This window comes from Dipteris shenzhenensis, chromosome 8 (genome assembly GCF_047967505.1).
Source record: "Dipteris shenzhenensis isolate YYH24624 ecotype China chromosome 8, Dip_SZ_1.0, whole genome shotgun sequence".
Lineage (NCBI taxonomy): Eukaryota > Viridiplantae > Streptophyta > Polypodiopsida > Gleicheniales > Dipteridaceae > Dipteris > Dipteris shenzhenensis.
The window spans coordinates 4060459-4079683 of NC_141603.1; the positions used below are offsets into that span (position 1 = coordinate 4060459).

The 19225-nt window shown below is 43.8% G+C and overlaps 1 protein-coding gene across 2 annotated transcripts; it reads left to right on the plus strand.

Annotated features, from left to right (window-relative positions):
• Positions 1-6644: 6644 nt before the first annotated feature.
• LOC147898991 (DNA repair REX1-B protein) lies at positions 6645-15263 on the plus strand. Of its 2 annotated transcripts, XM_087378522.1 has the most exons (4): positions 6651-6838; positions 12869-12962; positions 14244-14348; positions 14527-15226. In XM_087378522.1, the coding sequence occupies exons 1-4, from the start codon at positions 6726-6728 to the stop codon at positions 14806-14808; spliced, it is 594 nt and encodes a 197-aa protein (XP_087234648.1). In that variant the 5' UTR covers positions 6651-6725; the 3' UTR covers positions 14809-15226. The 2 variants fall into 2 exon arrangements, with proteins under 2 accessions (XP_087234649.1, XP_087234648.1); XM_087378523.1 differs by lacking the exon at positions 14244-14348 and having other exon boundaries at positions 6645-6838; positions 14527-15263.
• The last annotated feature ends 3962 nt before the right edge of the window (positions 15264-19225 follow it).

A 19225-nucleotide genomic window follows, 5' to 3' on the forward strand; every position in this document is an offset into this window, starting at 1 on the left:
AGATGATGCACCGATGTTGATGTACCAAGGATCTTGATCTATTGGTCAACTTGATAGCTGAAATCCTCTTTTGAATTGCAATCAATGTCTGGATACACTGTATCAGTCTTCTCCATTTCCTCGTTTGCAAGAAACATATTTCCATGTTCATTTGCATAATGATTGTGTGACTAGAATGTCCACCACGATGATTTCCTCTTCCGTGGAAATTCCCTCAATTGCTGCTGGATTGACCACCTTGGTCGTACTGCTTCTTGCAACAATCTCTTTCATAGTGTCCAAATTTATTACAATAGTTGCATTGGATGTTTGACACGTTAGTGGATGCATTTCCTCGTCCTTGGAATCTTCCTCGATTGGAATGATTTCCTCTTTGCTGATGCTGATGTTGCTGAGGATGATGCTGATGTTGATTCTGACTTTGCTGATGACTTTTTTGCTGATGATGACCACTTCTCTGGAATGATTTACTTTGCCTCTACCTTTGCTTCTATCTAAAGCTGTGAATGCTTGACCATTGGAATGACCTTTGCATGCATGAATAACGTGAGTCCTGAGTTCGTCACCAAGTAAAACTGACTGAAGTTCTTCCAGTGTCAAAATTGGCCGTTGGATGGCAATACTCTGCTAGATTCTCTTGTCCCTCTCCTAGTCCATTCAGGATGACTTGAACCATTTCTGCGGGATTCATAGTCTCTCCTGCTGTAGCAACTTGATTGTTGTAGTCTTTGATCCTGAGTAGGTAAGCATGATCGATTTCACTACTATTGCTAAAACTCTGGTTGATTTGGTTTCTCATTGTGAGAATCCTGGAAGTGTTCTTGGACTCATAGAGAGCTACGAACATATCCCATGCTTCTTTTGATGTCTTGATGGTGTTAAGCTATCCTAGCATGACTTCTTACACATTTTGCTTGATAAGATGATATGCATACTTGCCTTTCTTGTCCCATTCCACCTGTGCTCGGGCAATGGCAGGATCTACTACAGGTGCAAAAACTATTTGTGTTGCTGGAGATCCCACTATCGGTGCTGTGAGGCAACAAGTGGAGTAGAGCTACTATTGGCTAGATCGTCCAATGGTCTAGGTGGAGTAGAGCTACTGCTGGTTGGATCATCCAATGGTCTAGGTGTAGATCCATCAACATACTCCCATTTGTCTTGAACTCTATTCTGTTGGAATATGAAGCCAAAGTGAGTAAAAAATGAGTGTACTAGGTGTCTAGGGGGTGTTTTATAGTCTAGTGAGTCCTAGACATGCCACGTGTTATATTGAGAGATATCCCATAGACATTGTGACTTTCTAGAGTCTAGTGGCACACTATATAGTGATGTACTTGTCTTGAGTCCACCAGTCAACATCAAGCTTTATATCATGTGAGTATTTTGGTTATCATTGCCTAGCACTTGTTCCTTCATTTGCTTTCCATTATGCTTTCCATATTTCCATTCCGTTCCTAGTTAGCTTGGCATTCTCCTATCTCCATGTCTCTTCATAGGGTATCAGAGTCTTCCTTCCTATCCCTTCCCTACCTCCTTGCTTCTCCATGAGGTAGAGGGTAGCCAGAAAGAGAAGCTGCCCTCTGTTCTCTTGGAGGAGCTCCCCTTCCCTTCTCTTCTTCCCAAGCCTCACCAACGTGAAGCTACCCATCTATGACATGATGCTTAGATTCTACCATGACTTGGAGTTGCCACATATCCCGTGCTTTTCCTGCCATTGCTTAGCCAACTGAGCCACTTTAGTAGCTTCACCTCCAACTGCTACAAACCGCTGCAAACAGACCTTACAACAGCCCGTTCCAGTCATTGCATCTGCCTGTATGATTTGCCCTATGATTGACCCTACAATCTATCGTACAACCTGACCCGCATGCCGTACATTTATACATACGTACAGACTGCCTTATCGTACATATGTCTGTACCAACCTACGTCAACCTTGGATCTACTGTTCACCTTGCCCTCGGGATTGTTGCCAAGCTGTTGCTCCTGCCCTCGGGATTCCCACCGACTGCTGCTATCCACACCTCATTTCATGACTCAAAAGTTCCACTTGCTATTGCTGCTTCTGTCTACACACCATTTCTGTCCTATTTTGGGATAAAAATTGGGGCTTTTGTGCCCTGAAGGTTCCTAATAGTGAGCATTATGTGAGCTCCAAACACTTTCTGACTTCTCTGATTACTACCACGATTGTTCCTAGTGCCCGAGCTCCACTTTTGACCGACTCTCCAAGTGCTCATGACACCTCTGGCCTCTACTTTGACATCAATAACTCTCCCTTAGCCATTTTGAGAGTCACTATGTGAGTGCTCCATTTAGCTACCCCATGGACTTCACCGACACATCTTTTGGGGCAATCCTGCCTAGTGCTTCATTGACATTGTCATCGTCTCGCAGGGATGTGTACACATGTGCATTGGCTACTTGGAGGACATCTCTTATCATAAGGGATCTATTTTTTATTACTACATGCTTGATGTTATTTTGGGGTCCTCTGCCCTCGGTAGTCCCCCTAAAATTATATATATTGAGTGTTTGGATTTCATTGAGTCTAAAGGTCCTCTACCTTGGATAGTCCTCCTAAAAAGATGTATTGGTTTTCCTATTTTTTTGGTGTGTGGCTTCTTAACGTGTCTTATTATGAAGCCAAGGGGGGATGTACTGTGGGAGCCATATGTATTGTCTTTGATAGGTCTATTTGTTTATCAGGCATGGCTTTTGAGTTCCAAGATGTTGGTGTATTACTAGACCTATGAGTTGATCATGTAGCCATGCTATAACGTGAGCCTCTGAGCATGTTGACTCTCAAGCCATGAGAGTGCTTGGATCAACCTCTAAACATGCTCAAACTTTAGCCTCTGAGTTACATAGGGTGCACAGTTTGATGACCGTTCTGTTCTTCGTTCCATTCCAGTAGTCTTTCACATTGCCTTCATGGGGGGGTGTTGGATATGAAGCCAAAGTGAGTAAAAAATGAGTGTACTAGGTGTCTAGGGGGTGTTTTATAGTCTAGTGAGTCCTAGACATGCCACGTGTCATATTGGGAGATATCCCATAGACATTGTGACTTTCTAGAGTCTAGTGGCACACTATATAGTGTTGTACTTTTCTTGAGTCATTCACATCAGTCAACATCAAGCCTTATATCATGTGAGTATTTTGGTTATCATTGCCTAGCACTTGTTCTTTCATTTGCTTTCCATTTTGCATTCCTAGTTAGCTTGGCATTCTCCTATTTCCATGTCTCTTCACATTTGGTATTTCCATGTGCCATAATTGGAGTTGTCTAGCTTAGCAGATGCCTCCAGATTGAGGTTGCTAGTCGTAAACATGGTGCAAGAAATGATATCACTGTCTGAATCAATTGCAAAACACTAAGTGGGGCAAGTGAAATCTGAACTATCGGTCAAGGTAGAACTCCAACATATAATCCAATCTAAATTACAAGGCTTGTGGAAAATGCTGCTGGGAATAGCCACGAGGCTTTACAAGGTTGGAATAAAGTGCACAATGCCATGAAATAGCCAAATAGGCTTTACAATGATGGCATGTGTGTGTGAAATCAAATCATGTGCTATCTACCCACTGAGCAATCGGTCAATGCCTCTGAACACTCTAAAGTCTGCTCATTCAACTGATGAACGTCAGGTTTCAGGTAATGTGATGATGTGAAACCATATGTGAGTGTAGGGACTGACTTCGAGTAGGAACTAGTCGGGAATTTTGGGCATGGTTTAGATTGGCAACTTGGAGAAATTTAAATCGTCTCGGTGACCTAGTCTACTTTGATCTAGATCCAGACCAACCATTGATCAATGAAAGAACATCAAATATTTCTTTGGTTCTTTTTATGTGCTGGGTTAGATGCATCAATGTAGAGGCTGATGTGTGTGTAGGAAGTGGATTTGTCGACGAGGCCTAAAAGTGTAGGCAACTTGTACCAAAATGTGCACGTGATATGACAAGCGCATAGAGCACAAAAAGTTGATAGATTTTCCTTTTTAGAGTGCCCTCAAATTCTTCCTGGATCAAGAGATACGACTTGATCTAGGTGGAGGGGCAAAAGGAGTGCAAAGTGCTCAGTGATGATGTGGCAGTCAGGGGGTCACATGTAGTGCCTGTGCCTGTGAAGAGGTGTGCCTCTAGAGTAGTGTGCTCAGGTGGCAGTGGTCACATGCAGTGTGTGCTCAGTGTGCCGGGTAGAGGACTGTGCCTACAGGGGTCAGTGCCACATGGCAATGATGATGTGGTAATTGAGGTGGAATGATGACTGGTATTGTTGAGGTGGTAGATAAGATGATGTGGCAATCGGCTGCCACATGTCAGAATGTTGACCAAACCTTAGTGTGGTGACTTAAGCTTGACTCGAGGTTTACTTGACCAACCCTATCCACTTGTTGACGAGGGTTATGGTACTCGGGTTAACTTAACGAGATAAGGGGTGTGGTATGAGGAGAGCCACATGTCAAAAGTCTAACCAATGGCAACCCAAGGTCGGTTTGACCCAATCATGGTTAGAGCCAATCTACCACATAGCAAAATTAGAAGCTTGTGGTAGAGAGGCGACGTGAAGGAGGAGATTAGCTATGGCGATGCAGTTTGTGGCATCGTTGATGCGTTACTAAGTGTGTAGAATCCTATTGCAGGTGTTTGTGCCTTCTTTTGGAACTAGTTGCACGTCAAAACGGCGTCGAAATGCAAAATTGAGAGCTCAAAAAAGGCTACAAATCTATCGCGATAGGCACCTAAGATTAGAAGCTCGCTAGAATGCTACTGCAAAGCTGGCTAGAATAGATCACAAGCCTGCTTGAAGTGCCTAGAAGGAGGCATGAATAGTCACGGCTGTTTGTTGAGCTTTCCTTGGCAAATGGCGACACAAATTACAGACGTATAAACTGCAATGTCAGTCGCGGGTGGCACAGAAGCAAGTCTGCTGGAGGGACGAAGGAATTTCTATGTCCTTTCTTCACAATCAGGCTTTTAAGCTATAGGCAGAAGAGTCGCCCACTGTGTGGGCTCGCTGTGGGAGTCCGTTGATGGAGGAGTCAAGGTGAGGGAGACGTTGCATGCCGTTGGGTTGAGGCTGGCCCTGTTGTTGGAGAAGGCCGTGAAGGATGCTGGGACTCCCAGACATCGTTGTAGAGTTGGCATGTCTACTGGCGTGAGTTGCTTTGCAGCTTGGTCAAGGAACCTGCTGCAGTCTTTTGCTGAAGGGAGTTGGCCTGCAGTCCATTGTGTAGCCGCTTGTTGTTGGATAGCTACTAGTTGTTGAGCCGCTGCTGTTGTTTGCTAGCGGGTGAGTAGTCCAATAGATGAAGAGGTTTGATGTTGTGTTGGTAGTAGCCGGTTGGAGCGTGGCGTCTTGTTAAAGTTGGCTCATGTTTGAGCTTTGGATGTAGATCTGAGTCATTGAAGAAGGTCGTCCGTTGCCTAGCTTGCTTTGGCTTTGTCAAAGCTGTAGGGGATCCTCGAGCTCTCTCTCAATGAACAGAGAGGATAATGGTTGAGACTTGTAGGAGGAACCTTTCCCTCGAAGAAACCTTTCTCTCGCAGATAGAGAGTAGCCTTCTCTAATGAACAAACTCTCTCAATGAAACCTATCTTTCTCTCTCACTTAGAGTAGAAATGAACAAGAACTCTCTCTCTCTCCCTAAAGAGAAGAATTTCTATCAAATGCAATGATGAGAGTCTCACTGCAATATGACCTCCCTCTCTCACTGAATCTCTTAAGAAGAATGAATGGAAATCTTCACAAAGGATAGAAGGAATTCTCTCAATGGACGGAAATTTTCTCTAAGAAGAACGGAAGTTTTCTATCACTCATCAGAAGTGAAAGAACTCTCGAACCCTCGATCTCTCAATCAATCACACTCTCTCATACGGATTGCAATGCCTCAACGGAAGGCAAGGGAGCTTAAATACCATTACAAAATATGAAGAGGGGAGAGGAGAAGAGTGGAGATAAGGAGAGAGGGCACAGCTAGAGAGCACACCACAAATGACTAACTGTACACTAGATTTAGTTGAAAATGTAGAATATATACAAACCCATTTAGGGTTAGGGTTACGGCATCTAACCCTTTCCTTTATAGCACTCTATATGTGTTAGTGCTATGAACATGTAATCACATGATGTTGAGCGTGGTCTCTCAACATGAGGACATGGGGATTGCCACATACTACAAAAGACACGCCAGGATTCTCTACACCAGCAACTTACAATGCCGATTCTCAATGTTTATTGACCGTATTCCAAGAAATAGATGGAAAGCAAATCGCAATCATTAACTTGTACAAATCACCGACAAGCAAAATGACATTGTTACTTCAAGCCTTGGAAAATGTACTACAACTCATTCCCTCTTCTACACCAATGTACGTATTGGGAGACTTCAACATTGACTTCAATTGTTGTTCGCCGAGCATGGCTCAATTGTAAGACTTCATGTTCCACCAAAACATTCGTAAGCTCATCAACGCACCAGCAACGATCTATGGATCCACCATCGACCACATCTTAACCAACACGCAAGACCCCGAACCAAGAACCCACTTGCTCCTTTTTTACAACGATGTGTTTCAAGCAATACTTCAACTGACACGTCAGAGAATGAATTCACCTTTGGGGGAACATCCATGGGTGCTGACGTGGCTGCTACGATGAGGTCCTTGCACACTATGGGTTTTCTCTACATTTGATTGTAGATGTGGGCTCATGCACCATGGATTCTCCCTCCCTCTCTGCACAGCCCCAGCTTGAGTCCGTTCGTGAGCTGCTCTGTCGCTTTCTCTCAATCCAGTACCGTCGTGCTAGCATCTATAATAGGCTTCACAGGTAGGCTGACTTTCGTTTGCAATCAATTGCCATAGAAGGTTGCCTTGATCTGATATCTCAAGTTCTTCCGTGCAAAGTCTTTGCAATCATGTGAGGATCAGAGCTTTTTACGGAGAGTCGGGTGTGTGGGAAATAGCTTATTTTCTAACGAGTCCGCTACTCGTCATCCACGTGGAACACGCGAGTGTGCAACTCGAAGCATTTCATCCGCAAATTTTAGAAACTATTTCTTTAAATGGTGGACTTTACTGAAACAAATTTTCCAATTATCTATGGCAGATCATAGTCCAAGCTTGCAAACTCAAAGCCTCATTCATGAAAATTATCCTAAAAGAGCAAGACCAATTAGTACCAATTAAAGTGCTTGTAAGCCGTGTGGTTAAGTAAAAAAAGGGCTCCTGTAGTCAACGTGTGACCTGACTTCCAATGAAAACCGTGTCCTTGAAAATAAATCACATCTTTTAGGTGAAACAACAATCTGTTTCTCTTCATGGTGATAGGGATTTCACCCCATCAGCCTGAAGAGATCAAAACTTCTCTAGAGCCTACTATTTAATGCCCTACCAGCTTGGCTTCCTTGAGGTCCGTTCTGTTCCGGAGGGACCCTAGCAAGTATTTGTTGTTGTTTCTTCAACACTAGGAGGATTAGTTGCTGAGTGAAGGATCGAACATTCAACAAATCGTCTTCAATTGTGAAAATCTCAACCCTGAGCACGACTTCAGCCTCACATTAGATTTTATGCACGACTTCAGCCTCACATTAGATTTTATAGCAATTTTGGACTTCGTTCCAACATGACTCTCAGTAAATCCAACCAATATCGAACAGATTCTTGCACCAGCAGTCATGAATCAGCTTTGGACCAAGATAGTCAAGTTGGAGCCAGCATGTGCAGACTGGATGCAATAGAATCTGGAGCATAGCCTACGATGGAGCAACCAGCTCCTCCTAGGGTCCTCATAAAAGACTCAAGCTCGTCTATATAAAGGCCAAACAAGGTCGGTGAAAGTGGGCAGCCTGGGCAGCCTTGTTTGAAACATATAGTGCTCATGATCTCATCTGTCCATCCACCCCTATTCGGACTTTGTTGGAAACCCTCTCGTAAAGTGCCATAACAGTCCAAACTATCTCCTGGCCATAGCGTAGCTCTTGCAACCATCTAATGAGATTGCTGTTCGTAGTGTATCAAGGGCTGGAAATCCACAAAGCTGCAATAGTCCCTCTTGTCTCCATGCCCTGGTCTCCATTTTGACTCCTAAGTGTAAGTACGGTCCATGGTCCCATGATTATGCTGAAAGCCTGCCTGCCCATCTGCTCTGAGCTCCTGCATCTCTGCATAGTGGTTGACCTCCATATCAAGTGTTGACGCATATATCTTGGACATGACATGCCCAACAATAATGGTCTTGTAGTTATTTGGACTCATGGGATCCCCTGCCTTGTGGGTAGGTGTGTGAGTGTTGAGGGTCCATGTGCGTGGGGAACTGAGACAAACTGCTTCGTTAAATAGCTTTGCTAGGATAGCAATCCCGTATGCAACAAACTCGGTGCATAAACCCTCATGAACCATCGCTTGGCCATTGTGAAGCTTCATGACCATGTCTTTGACGCTCCTCTTAGTGAATAGACTGCAAAAGATCGGTCACAGTGTGGATGAAAGATCAGGAGTGGGCTGGTTGGGGATGTCATATAATGTGCGAGCGTAGTTGTGCCAAACCTTGAGTATTTGTGAGTGGTGAGGGGGACCGCCTTTCAAGAAACTGTCGCCAAAAGTCTTCGGGGTTATTGCTAAACAGGATGTTCATTAATTTCTCCTCGTTTCAGCGAACAAAGTTTCGTTTCTTCTGGCGAACTAGACGGCGATACTCGCGTAACATGTCCAGTTCTCTTGGTAGGCCATGTATGGATTTGAAAGCAAAGAGCCTTACACTCGTCATCATACCAGCTATTGCATGGCATGAATCCTAGAGATGATGGACATTTAGAGAGTGTGGTGTATGGGAAGGCGTGAAGGGTAGTCTCGTGCAGTGATCGGCTAATCAAAGTGGCCCCGTCCTCTAGGAGAGGTATGTGATCAATATAGGTGAGTAGAGTGTAGAGTCGTGCATAATATCTTGGTGAGAGGCTATGATCGAAGTGTAGGCCATTATAGGTAGTGTAAGTGGGTGGTATTGTAGGTGGTGTAGCAAGGTGGATACTAAAGAAGAGATGTGTATGATCCGCCTTAGGTGGAGGTGGCGAAACAGAGAAGTCCGTGATGTGTGATGTGAAGGCAGGGGATCCCAAGATATAATCAACCACGCTAGACCCCCCTCCATGTGGAAAGCAGGTGAAGCCACTGGAGGAGGGCCATTGCTCAAGGCTATTATAGAGAATGAGATCATGCTCTGTACCTAGATCAAGTAGTGCATGTCCATAGGAGGTAATAGGGGCCCGTCTATCAGTGGACACTCATGATATGCCAACGTCAGTGAGATCTATGTCAGGAAGTAAAACAATATTCTCTCGAAAATCTAGCAGTGGCACATGACGTGTTCTTGTCCTCGAGTTGAAGTCCTCAATTAGAAGAACATCTCCGCGGCTTGAAAAATCCATGATATCCTGGTGGAGAGTTGTGTATGGTGATGTCTCGGCCTCCTCCTGCACTACCCTGGTGAAGTGTGATGTCTCTGGTGGGAAGTAGCAGATCGCTACGAAGAGATCTTGGCTAGTCGTGCGTCATAATGAGATCCAAAGGAACCTAGAATGTGCATCTCTCCTCTCCACTGAGATTGCTCCAATGAGAGACAATCTATGTAGGATTGCCACTCCTCTTGAACCACATACTCCACATGTCTCCCTCGTCTCCCCCCGGTAGGCTGACTCCCAAGTGTATCCACTGACCATCAGTAAGGGGCGCTCTAGGCTCTGATGTGTCTCTGTGTAGAAGACTATGTCTTGTCCTGTGTAGAACTCCGAGGAATTCCGAGGCTCTGACCAAAGGGACCAGGGTTACATTACAGTTCCAAATGGTGCAAGCAAGGGTCTCGGTATCTTGCTTCTCATAGACCTCGCCCCCTATGTGGGAGGACGGTTAGGTGATCGGTGGGGTCCGGTGATGAGACGTCCATCCCGCACTACTACCCACTTTTTCTCCTTTCGAGCCGCATCCCGCAGCTGCAAGAGAGCATGTCTCTCCTCTACCTACAAAGGAGTCAGGTTCTCATCCATAGATGTAGTGGGGTGACCCCGTAGGGCCGAACTACGACGCAAAGCTGCCAAGCGTGCTTGAGTGTTGCTGAAGTGTATAACAAGAGGCTACTCTCTGTTGGGGTCTCTCCCCACTCACCATGCTCCCACAATAGCATGATCAGGGACCCCTAGTGTAGTCGCCACAAAGGTGGTCGCATTATCCATCGGTGAGATCTCTGTTTGTGGGATTCCTCGGACTTTGATATTGAAAGCCTTAGTGGCCCTCTGTTGCTGCTCCAAAAGGGTAGGCGAAACGGTTGCCTTCGCAGGTTCCCACTTCACTACATTTACCCCATTTGGAAGTCTCTGCTATGGCCGACTGCATGGTGGCTATCTGGGCCTCCACCGCCACTGCTGGTGTGACCCATCTGAGCTCCTGGATGAGACTGGCCTGCTGCTGAATGACGAGCGCATGCGGAAACGGGCCTGCTCTTGTGCAAATCAGGTCAACTCCACCTCACGTGCCCGAATACTGTGTACATATATGAGAAGAGACTCCCACCGATCTGGTGGGTCAGCTTGTGGGTAGCCCAATCCTCTGGGGATCTCGAACCGGAAGGGAGCTAGTACAAAGGTGGGGGGGCTGGATGGTGGGTGGTGATCGAGTGAGCTGAGCAGTGATAAGGGGACTCTAGTAGAATACTGGAAGAAGGGTTGGCTAAGTGGGAGGGGTGACAGGGAAGAGAGAGAGAGTACTGTAGGCCAGTATAGATATTTGGAGACTGTGAAGTAGGTGATGGAACTGTAGTTGATGTAACGGTCGATGTCGAGGTCGAGGTCGAGGTAGAAGATCCCGCTGTGGTTGTCGAAGTTGATGGTGAGGACCCCAAGGTGGATGTTGGTGATGATGATGAGGATGATGGCCCCACCGAGGTAGATACTGTAGCAGTCTTCGTTATCGCTTTGCTGTCCAGACCTAGTCCATTCCTGTTGACGTGTGTGTTAATGTCCTGTAGAGTCAATTGCTTTGGAATCTTGTACTCTTTCTTGTTTCTCCCCTTATCCCTTTCTCTGTCATTCTCTCGTTCTCCTTTCCCCTTAATGTGATGCTAAATCAAACCCTTTTCTTTGTTTTTTGGGTAGGCACATGAAGCATCAGCTTGCATAAGAGAGAGAGAGAGATATGATATGGTTTGATTGTATTAGACCCTTCAGGATCTATGGGACTGGTGATCACCATCAACAAATAGTGGTCTTTTACATCGGGTGAAAGAAAATACTATAGACTAGTACTTGTTGAGCTAGCTTGTGTGCTAGTCCAAGTACCTTGTTGTGGGTTCCAAAACTCCTTTTATATAGCTCCCTAGCTTTGTAGCTGGCTGCTCTAATAGAATTTCCAGGTTGCCCCTTTTTCTATCGTATCTTTCTCTGCTGTTGCATAGGTCTGACGTGTTAGAAGTACGTGCTACTCGTTTGCACGTTCTTTCTTCTCTTGGCACCAAAGGTCTTTCCCACCTTCCCTTCTCCACTTCTAGGTCATGTGAGCTGGTTCTCATCTTGCATATTAGATGCCTTTCAAACCTTCTTACGTCTTCCTCAAGGTATTTTTGCATCCCATAGCTGTCCATTGGATTAATCACATGTTTGTAGAACTGCAATTGCCCCTGGGTTTTGCTATAATTTTTTTAGCATCTTCTGTGCCACCATCCCCCTCATCTCACATGCATCCTCTGGTTATACCCCATAATTCCATCCCATCTCGGTACCATCCAGTGGTTTGTGTAGCTTCCAATGCCTTGTGAGGTATCCTGATGGCATCCATCTTCTCAACTTTGTTGAGGTAAGCCATGAATTGTGGCATAGTGCCTCCCCTTCGAGAGGTATTATACCTATCTCAGCCAACAGGATGGGGTAGCGTGTCTGAGCCTTAACCCCCAATTCCCCTATGAGAAATCTCTTATGTAACGTTTCTATTCTTTTCCAGTAGGTCCTAGAGAGCCCAATAGCCCATGCTAGACACCCATAAAGGATCACTATTTGTACAAGCATAGTGTATAGAAACTTTCTCATTTCCCAATTCCATAGATGTGTCTTCCTGCACTTATTTTGGAAGCTGTATAAAGCTTTCAATGCTCCCAAGATTCTTCTTTCTACACATGTATTCCACTTGTAGTTATTGGCGAATTCCAGCCCTAGATATTTATATGAGTTTGACTGTTTCCAAAGGCTCCCCTTTGAAAGTGGCATCAATCTGTTTATTGCGAGTCCCAATCACCATGACTTTTGTCTTGGCTATGTCGACTTGCATTTCTGAGCTGCAGAAGCTCCTTATTGCATCCAAATGTGCTTGCATTCTCTGCTTGCTCTTTGCGAAGAAGAGTATATCATCTGCAAAAATAGAAAAAACCCTGCTATTTGGACAGCTTCTCTACGGTTTATTCTCATCCAATCTTCCAGGTCATCCATAAAAAGCAAAAAGAGTTGGCGACAGGGGACAGCCTTGTTTGATACCTATGTCACTGCTATGACAGCTTTCCCTTTGGAGAAGGAGCCATCTACAAGTGGCTGTGCTAGCTCAGCTCGTACTTTCTCATACAGACGGTATGTAGCCTCTCGAAGTTCGTGTGGGACTTGAAGCTTTTCAATCTTTTCCATAGTTTCTTGCGTGGAACAATGTCAAATGCTTTCTTGAAATCTACAAAGCAACAAAATGCAGCCATTTTTTAATGCTTGGCTCCTTCTTATGCAGCCCTAAGGGAGGGGGGGAGAGAGAGAGAGAGAGAGAGAGAGAGAGAATGGACAGTAAAGTAATGAGCATTTGAACTTTAAATTCAATAGACAATTCATGGTTTTTGCAGAGCTTTTTCGGATTACAAAGAGACTGGAGCTGAGTCAACCTTCCAAGCACTCTGCAGTCAAATCACGTCTGAATTTACTGATTGCTCAAAGCAAGTGAGCCATTTTCTTTACCATACTCATTTTAAATATCTCAGAAAAGCTGATCAACTTTGAAGATTCTTTCTCTTCGTAACCAGCACTTTGTAGAGTGCAGCTAATCTCCCTAATGCAATCCGAAAGGAATTGCTGATCCCCGAATTTGGAAGCGCTCCATTCCAAACAAACTCCTAATTTGATGATTGTGCACTCTATGGAAGGGGACTTTGAATGATAGACATTATAGATTTAGGAAAGTACAAGATTGGCATTCTACATAGTACATACTAATGTGAAGTACATGGTTAGATACATGTTAATTTCGGCTGTCCATATACAAAACAAGCTAATTTGCTAGAAATTGTCTCTATCCATGCTAGCTTTTTTCAAATGAAAAAGGGCTAGCTTAAGTGCAAATTTGATTTGTCAAGTCTAGCTCTTTTCTACAGACGTTTGAGTAGTATGAGTGTGCAGGTGCGTGTGCAAACACACGTGTGCTAAGCACGCACGCACACCCACGCTCACTCAAGAGCCAACCTCAGTCCATGGTACACTTAAAAGATATTGAAAGTCAACCAGCTGTGCCACCCCAGCTCTATGTCCATGATCTCACAAGGCCATTGCTAAGAATGATCGGCTTTAATATCAAGGTCAGCACACAGAAAAAGGCTTTCCTGTGGTCTTTAAAAGGATAATAATACAATTTGACCATGCATCAATTTCTTATAGAGATGGCAACTCAGATAAAGCCAAAGGCAAAGAGCTTGACAAAGGGGACAAGCCTCCGGGCAATGATGGGCCTTCAGGCTGAATGAATCAGACTCGTCCGCCTTCTCCAGAAATCAACCAAAGATGATTGGTGAGGCGTACAAGCTGACAAATTAGAGGAGTAAGGGGAGATCTCCCCTGGAAAGCCAGGCTAAGATCATGTGATCATACCAGTAATAACCAGTTGATTTCAAGGCCACAACATGACAGTCCTCCAGTGGTTTTATTGGTTTGCCCATTCGCATCCTTACCCCATACAGAGCTTTCCATCCCTGTACGTACCTTAAACACAACATAGATTACCTTTAACACAAGATAGGTTACAGAAAAGGCTATTCCTAACTGAGATTTCAGGGAAGGTCTAGCATGGCCTTTCAAAAATTCTCCTCTGTCTATCTATTATGTTTTGAGCTCCCATCTTTGGCAGGGAATATCAATTTGACAATGATGAGCCAAAAAGAATTGAAAGCAGGAGAAATTAACAGCAGCTAGGCTGAAATCAACCTTTTTTTCTATGACATTATGATGCAGGTTCTCAAGATAGAATCCACTCTTAGGAGCCCTGGATATTGCAGAGAGGACATGGCAAAGCTATTGCACTCTGTTCAGCTTCAAGAAAAGAAAAAATTGCATATGGTGTGGTGTGAAAACTTAAATTATTCCTTGTCTATCTCAGAGTCATCTAATAAATCCTCTAATTGATCCATTTTTTGGCTATATTTTGATTTTCACTCATCACCTGGGTGTGAAAGTTTAGATATCTTTGTAGACCCGTTCCTAACATAAGCTGCTGTTTGCTTGTTTGTTTGTTCAGACAGCACAGATGCAGGTATTGAAGAAAGCAGGACGGCCATCTGAACGTGTTGTCACTCATGACCAGTGCTGCTTTGAGAACATGCCCTTGCAACACCATTGCATTCATGTCCATGAAATTTCAGTTGCTGATGGTTTAGAGGATGCAGAGGCTGAGTTTGAATATAATGCTGCTTTGAATGAGGCTATCAAAGCTGTACAGGATGCTGTTACAGCCATTAACGAGTGTATGGAAGAAGTGAGATATGAAGTTGAAGAGCTGGAGGCAGCTGATCTACACTAGGATGTTCTTTCCGGCTCGATATCTTAATCGCAGTTAACGTGGATTAGTTGATCTTGACTACAGCATCTTGTCTTTCTCAAATATTTTAATTGGCCCTCTAAAAATAGGTTTTGAGTGATGATAAGCTTCTAGGGGTCAATATACACTTGAGGGGTCAATATATGGATGCATTTTTGTGTCCAAATCTGGTTTGAATTTATTGCTCTGTCCATATCTCTCTGCATCATAACTTGTACCAAGGTGATGTCAGCTAGACATAGTTTATTAATCCAGTGTATACAGATTTATTAATTTAAGAGCTAGGCTATGCTGATGCAACTGTATGTACAGACACATGCAGCAGAAAGATATGGTCAAGAAGATGATCACTACACCCTTCGATGCAATGTGATTGGTTAGTCCTTGCCCTTCTTGAATGTGGACAATTTCACATACCAACAAAGCATAATGTGGGAGACAAAAAATGCAATAAGTAAGGCATTTGACCATCGTTTGCTAAGGCCATTACAGGAAACTTAGGAACCATTGGCATTGGAACTGTACCATAAAGAAGGTTCTGGTGGCTGTAATTCTAGTGATAAATGAGAGAGGGTAGTTATAAACATGATTCACACTTCTTCATACATCTCAAAAAATGAGGCTCAACATTGAAAAGCATGTAAATTGAGATGGCATTCATGAGGCTTTAAGGGAGAGGCACTTATGTATAATAAGAGCGACCTTATGACGTCGTAGGGGTGGAATGATTTATCGTATGATCAAAGGGTGGAATGATTTATTGTATGATCAAAGATGCTATCCCTACTTGTTACCGTGTTCGTGGTTCGTTCAAAAACTTTGGAGAATTTGGCATATAATCAATCGCTTTCTTGGAGGAAATATGCAAACGTGGAATAAAAATTTGAAAACCCATAGGCATGAAAATAAGGTATTTTTAGTGACCAGGCATGCTGCCCATATCCCCATCGCACTGCTCCCTAGCTGCATAGCCCCTGCACGCTGCTGCTGCTTGCTGCTCTCCTAGGAGCGGAGTTGGAGGAGGATACAGATGGGTAGGAGAAGGCAGCAAGGGGAGCGGAGGGAAGCCCATGGGGAGAAGGAATGCAGCAAGCAGCAGCAGCATAAAGTGGGGAGGAGCATGGAAGGCGGTGGGGGAGAATGCAGCAGGCCACGGGTCCCACTCCATCCACTGCCTGCTCTACCCCCCCTCTCCTCACCCGTTTCCTCTCCCACTACCTCTCCACCCGCCCTTGCTGCCTACTACCTCTCCAGGACCCTCCACTCAGCCACCTTACCTTCCCACCTTTCTGATGCTCGATGTTTGTTGTGAGGTTTCTTTCAAGTGGCTTTTGACTCTCTTGGAGCCGCGACCATAGTGCTCAAGGCTAGCCCGTTGGCACTTGGAGACCCGGGAAGATATTTTTCAAATACTTCTCTTTAGGCTTTGACCCTGTGAAGAAGGACATGCATGTGACTTCACTATTTATCAGATTCCTAGGTTTGCCTCTAGTTTTCCATCGGCCCCTTGCCCACAATTGGAGCTACCTTTGGGCTGGTCACAGAGATCCCTCCGTGGTTTTCCTCTTCGGTAGCAGAGGCAATAAGATAGGATGGGGTACCTAGAGTTAGGGTCATTGTGCTTGACCCTAATAATTTCGATGACCATATCATGCTCCAACGATCGAATGGTTTCCTCTTCTGGTGGGCAGTCAAGGTCGTGAGCAAGTAGGATCAATGTTGAATATGCATGTGATTTTTATCATCCTATCGCTAGTATTAGGAGATATTAGATTCTCAAACTGGAGACAGGCCTCAAACAACAGTTGTCAGGCTTGCAAGGGGAGGAGCTAAAACGGCCTATAAATTTGGGAGCATCTTGCTGCAGCAAGGGCTCTTAGATAAGAGAGCAGAGTATGCCTTTGATACCTGAGAATCATTTTGGATTCAAAGTCAATAAACACTTGTTCTCTACTGTTGGCCCAAGACATTGTAGAGAGTGTTTCTCAGCTTATTGACTTTGACGGTGTTTTACAGTTAGATCATGATTTTTAAGCCTTCCTTATTTCAGTAGATCTTGATACACCTGCCAGAGATGATGCCAAATATAGAGTTTGGCAGGGTATTCCAGCATTAGTAAAACTAGACATGAGGCTCAATTGATGCATCTTTAATCAATCTTGAATTTAGGACTGCACTCCTTGCCCTCCCCAAGAACAAGTATTTGGGACCCTCCTTTTGGGACATAATTGGGGACCATGTTACCTTAGCTTGCAGGGTGTTTGGGACTCTTGTTCTATGTGTGATTCAGTTACAGAGGGTCTCATCCATCTTATCCCAACAAGGGGTTGCAGAAATTTGATTTTCCAATGGATGCCAATCACTCTTTTGGGCAGTTTTTATAAGATCTTGGCTAAAGCTATAAGTTTGCATTTGCATCCTATTCTTCCACATCTCATTCATGATACGCGGATGGGCTTTGTGCATGGTTGAAGCATTTTCTTCTCATTTTGGGAGGCTTCAGACTGGGCTGTGCCGAGTGGCCAACAGCTGGCCATTCTACTCTTGAATTTTCAGAAAGCTTATGACAGAGTAGATTGGTGTTTCTTGGAAGGTACCCTCCTACGTTTTGGATTCTTAAATGCATGGATTAGAGGGGCTCTTCTTTGTACAGATCATCCCACAACCAGTTGCTTATTAGAGGTGATAGGGGAGAGAGACTTCGGATTTCTAGATTAGTTTGATAGGGATGCCATATTGCTCCTTTCTTGTATTTGTTTGTGGCTGAAGCAATGAGCATTTTTGTCAGATCTCAGGCTGATATTATGGATTGAGTCTTTCCATGTGACAGGTTGAGGAGTTCTTGGATAGTGAGCTTGCAGATAACATTGCTGTTTTTTTTTTCCATTGAAAAGACTTTATTAAGTATGAAAGAAACCCCAAGAGAAAAGCTCATGGCAGAATTACATTATGCAAGGGTATGGTTTGGAGATAAAAGTGTGATTCGCTTCATTATCGAATGGCTAGCTGAGGGATCTTTGAAATTGATTTCTCCCTCGAGTGAAAAGCTTTATTTCTAAGGGAAGTCCACATACTTTCCTACAATGGGTGTTGGTGTAGAAAACATTATTATGTCATTCCTATATACTCCTATTCTTGCGAAGTTGAACCAATTGTATATTAGAATAATGAAGCGGAATTCTTTCAGGATCCAAAGGTAGGCATGAGAAAGAGAACACCCATGGGAAAAAAACATTCTTACACAGAGCGCTAGAAAAGCACCAAGGTTGAGGCTGAAAATGCCACCTCAACCTTGTGGTGGACTTTGTCCTTCTGGCAAAAGCTGCCTGGGAAGAAGGCAGTCGATAGAGCGAGTGGTAAAATGCAAGCGAGCCTAAAAAAGTGAGCGAGAATTTGTTGAAGATGTAGGAAAATCAAGCAAGCAAAGAAAGAATCTAAGTGTCCCATAAAATAATTGCTTGAAGTAGAAAGCATTCAAAAGGGGGGTTATGTGTCATATTTCTTGAAGTTGAGTAGTCCAAAGTTGAGGACTATTTAACGTGACCCCATTTGGGTTTGGCAATACCCTAGGGATCACTCATAAACATGTAACATAGCACTTTAGTGCACTGAGGGGTATTTTTTTAATGGGGGCACTTACATGCAGTTCATGTACATGAGGGGATTAATAAAATAGCAACTTAATGTAAATCTTATATGTACATTTATGAAGGGGTGTCTCCTTGCTCCCTATTAAGGGGAACCTCACCATAAATTTGGTGCAACAAATAAGCCCAAAATTCGTATTTTGATGCACAAAATTTTTAAAGATGGTGCAAAAAGACATGATATTCATCTAAATCACGCCTTGTCACTTGATTTGATATGTAACATTATGCCGTTTGGATTTGACAATCAAAAGATATAGAGATATCAAAAACTCGTCTTTTGGCCTAAAACAACTAAATTTTGACAACTTGCAAAGATACATCGATGTGGAAATGTCATCTTTTGGGCCAAAACACGGAGCGCGTTAATGTGCTCCTAGTTTTGGCAACATCATCTTTTGGGCCAAAACAGGAAGCGTGTTAACGTGTTTTGGCCCAAAAGATGACATTTTCACATCCCTGTATCTTTTGATTTACAAGTTCAAATGGGGTCATGTTACATATCAAATCACATAGCAAGACATGATTTATATAATTATCATGCCTTTTTACACCATCTAGTAAAATTTCATGCACTAAATTATGAATTTACAACCCTACCCTTCTATGTTAAAACATAGCACTACAACTAGGCTTGGAAAGGCATGCAGATGATGCCTTATACCTATTCTCAATTCCCTGGATCACATTTTTTTAAAACTTTAAAGTGTTAGGGTCAAAGATAAGAGTTAGAGGTGCCTCACAATTCTTAT

What these genes read in the sequence shown, in the direction of transcription:
- LOC147898991 (XM_087378522.1), top strand. Translation starts at nt 6,726, where the DNA reads ATGGATTCTCCCTCCCTCTCTGCACAGCCCCAGCTTGAGTCCGTTCGT. An exon ending in ATCTATAATAGGCTTCACAG is followed by an intron (nt 6,839 to 12,868) that starts GTAGGCTGACTT and finishes TGGTTTTTGCAG; the next exon opens with AGCTTTTTCGGATTACAAAG. An exon ending in TTACTGATTGCTCAAAGCAA is followed by an intron (nt 12,963 to 14,243) that starts GTGAGCCATTTT and finishes ATTATGATGCAG; the next exon opens with GTTCTCAAGATAGAATCCAC.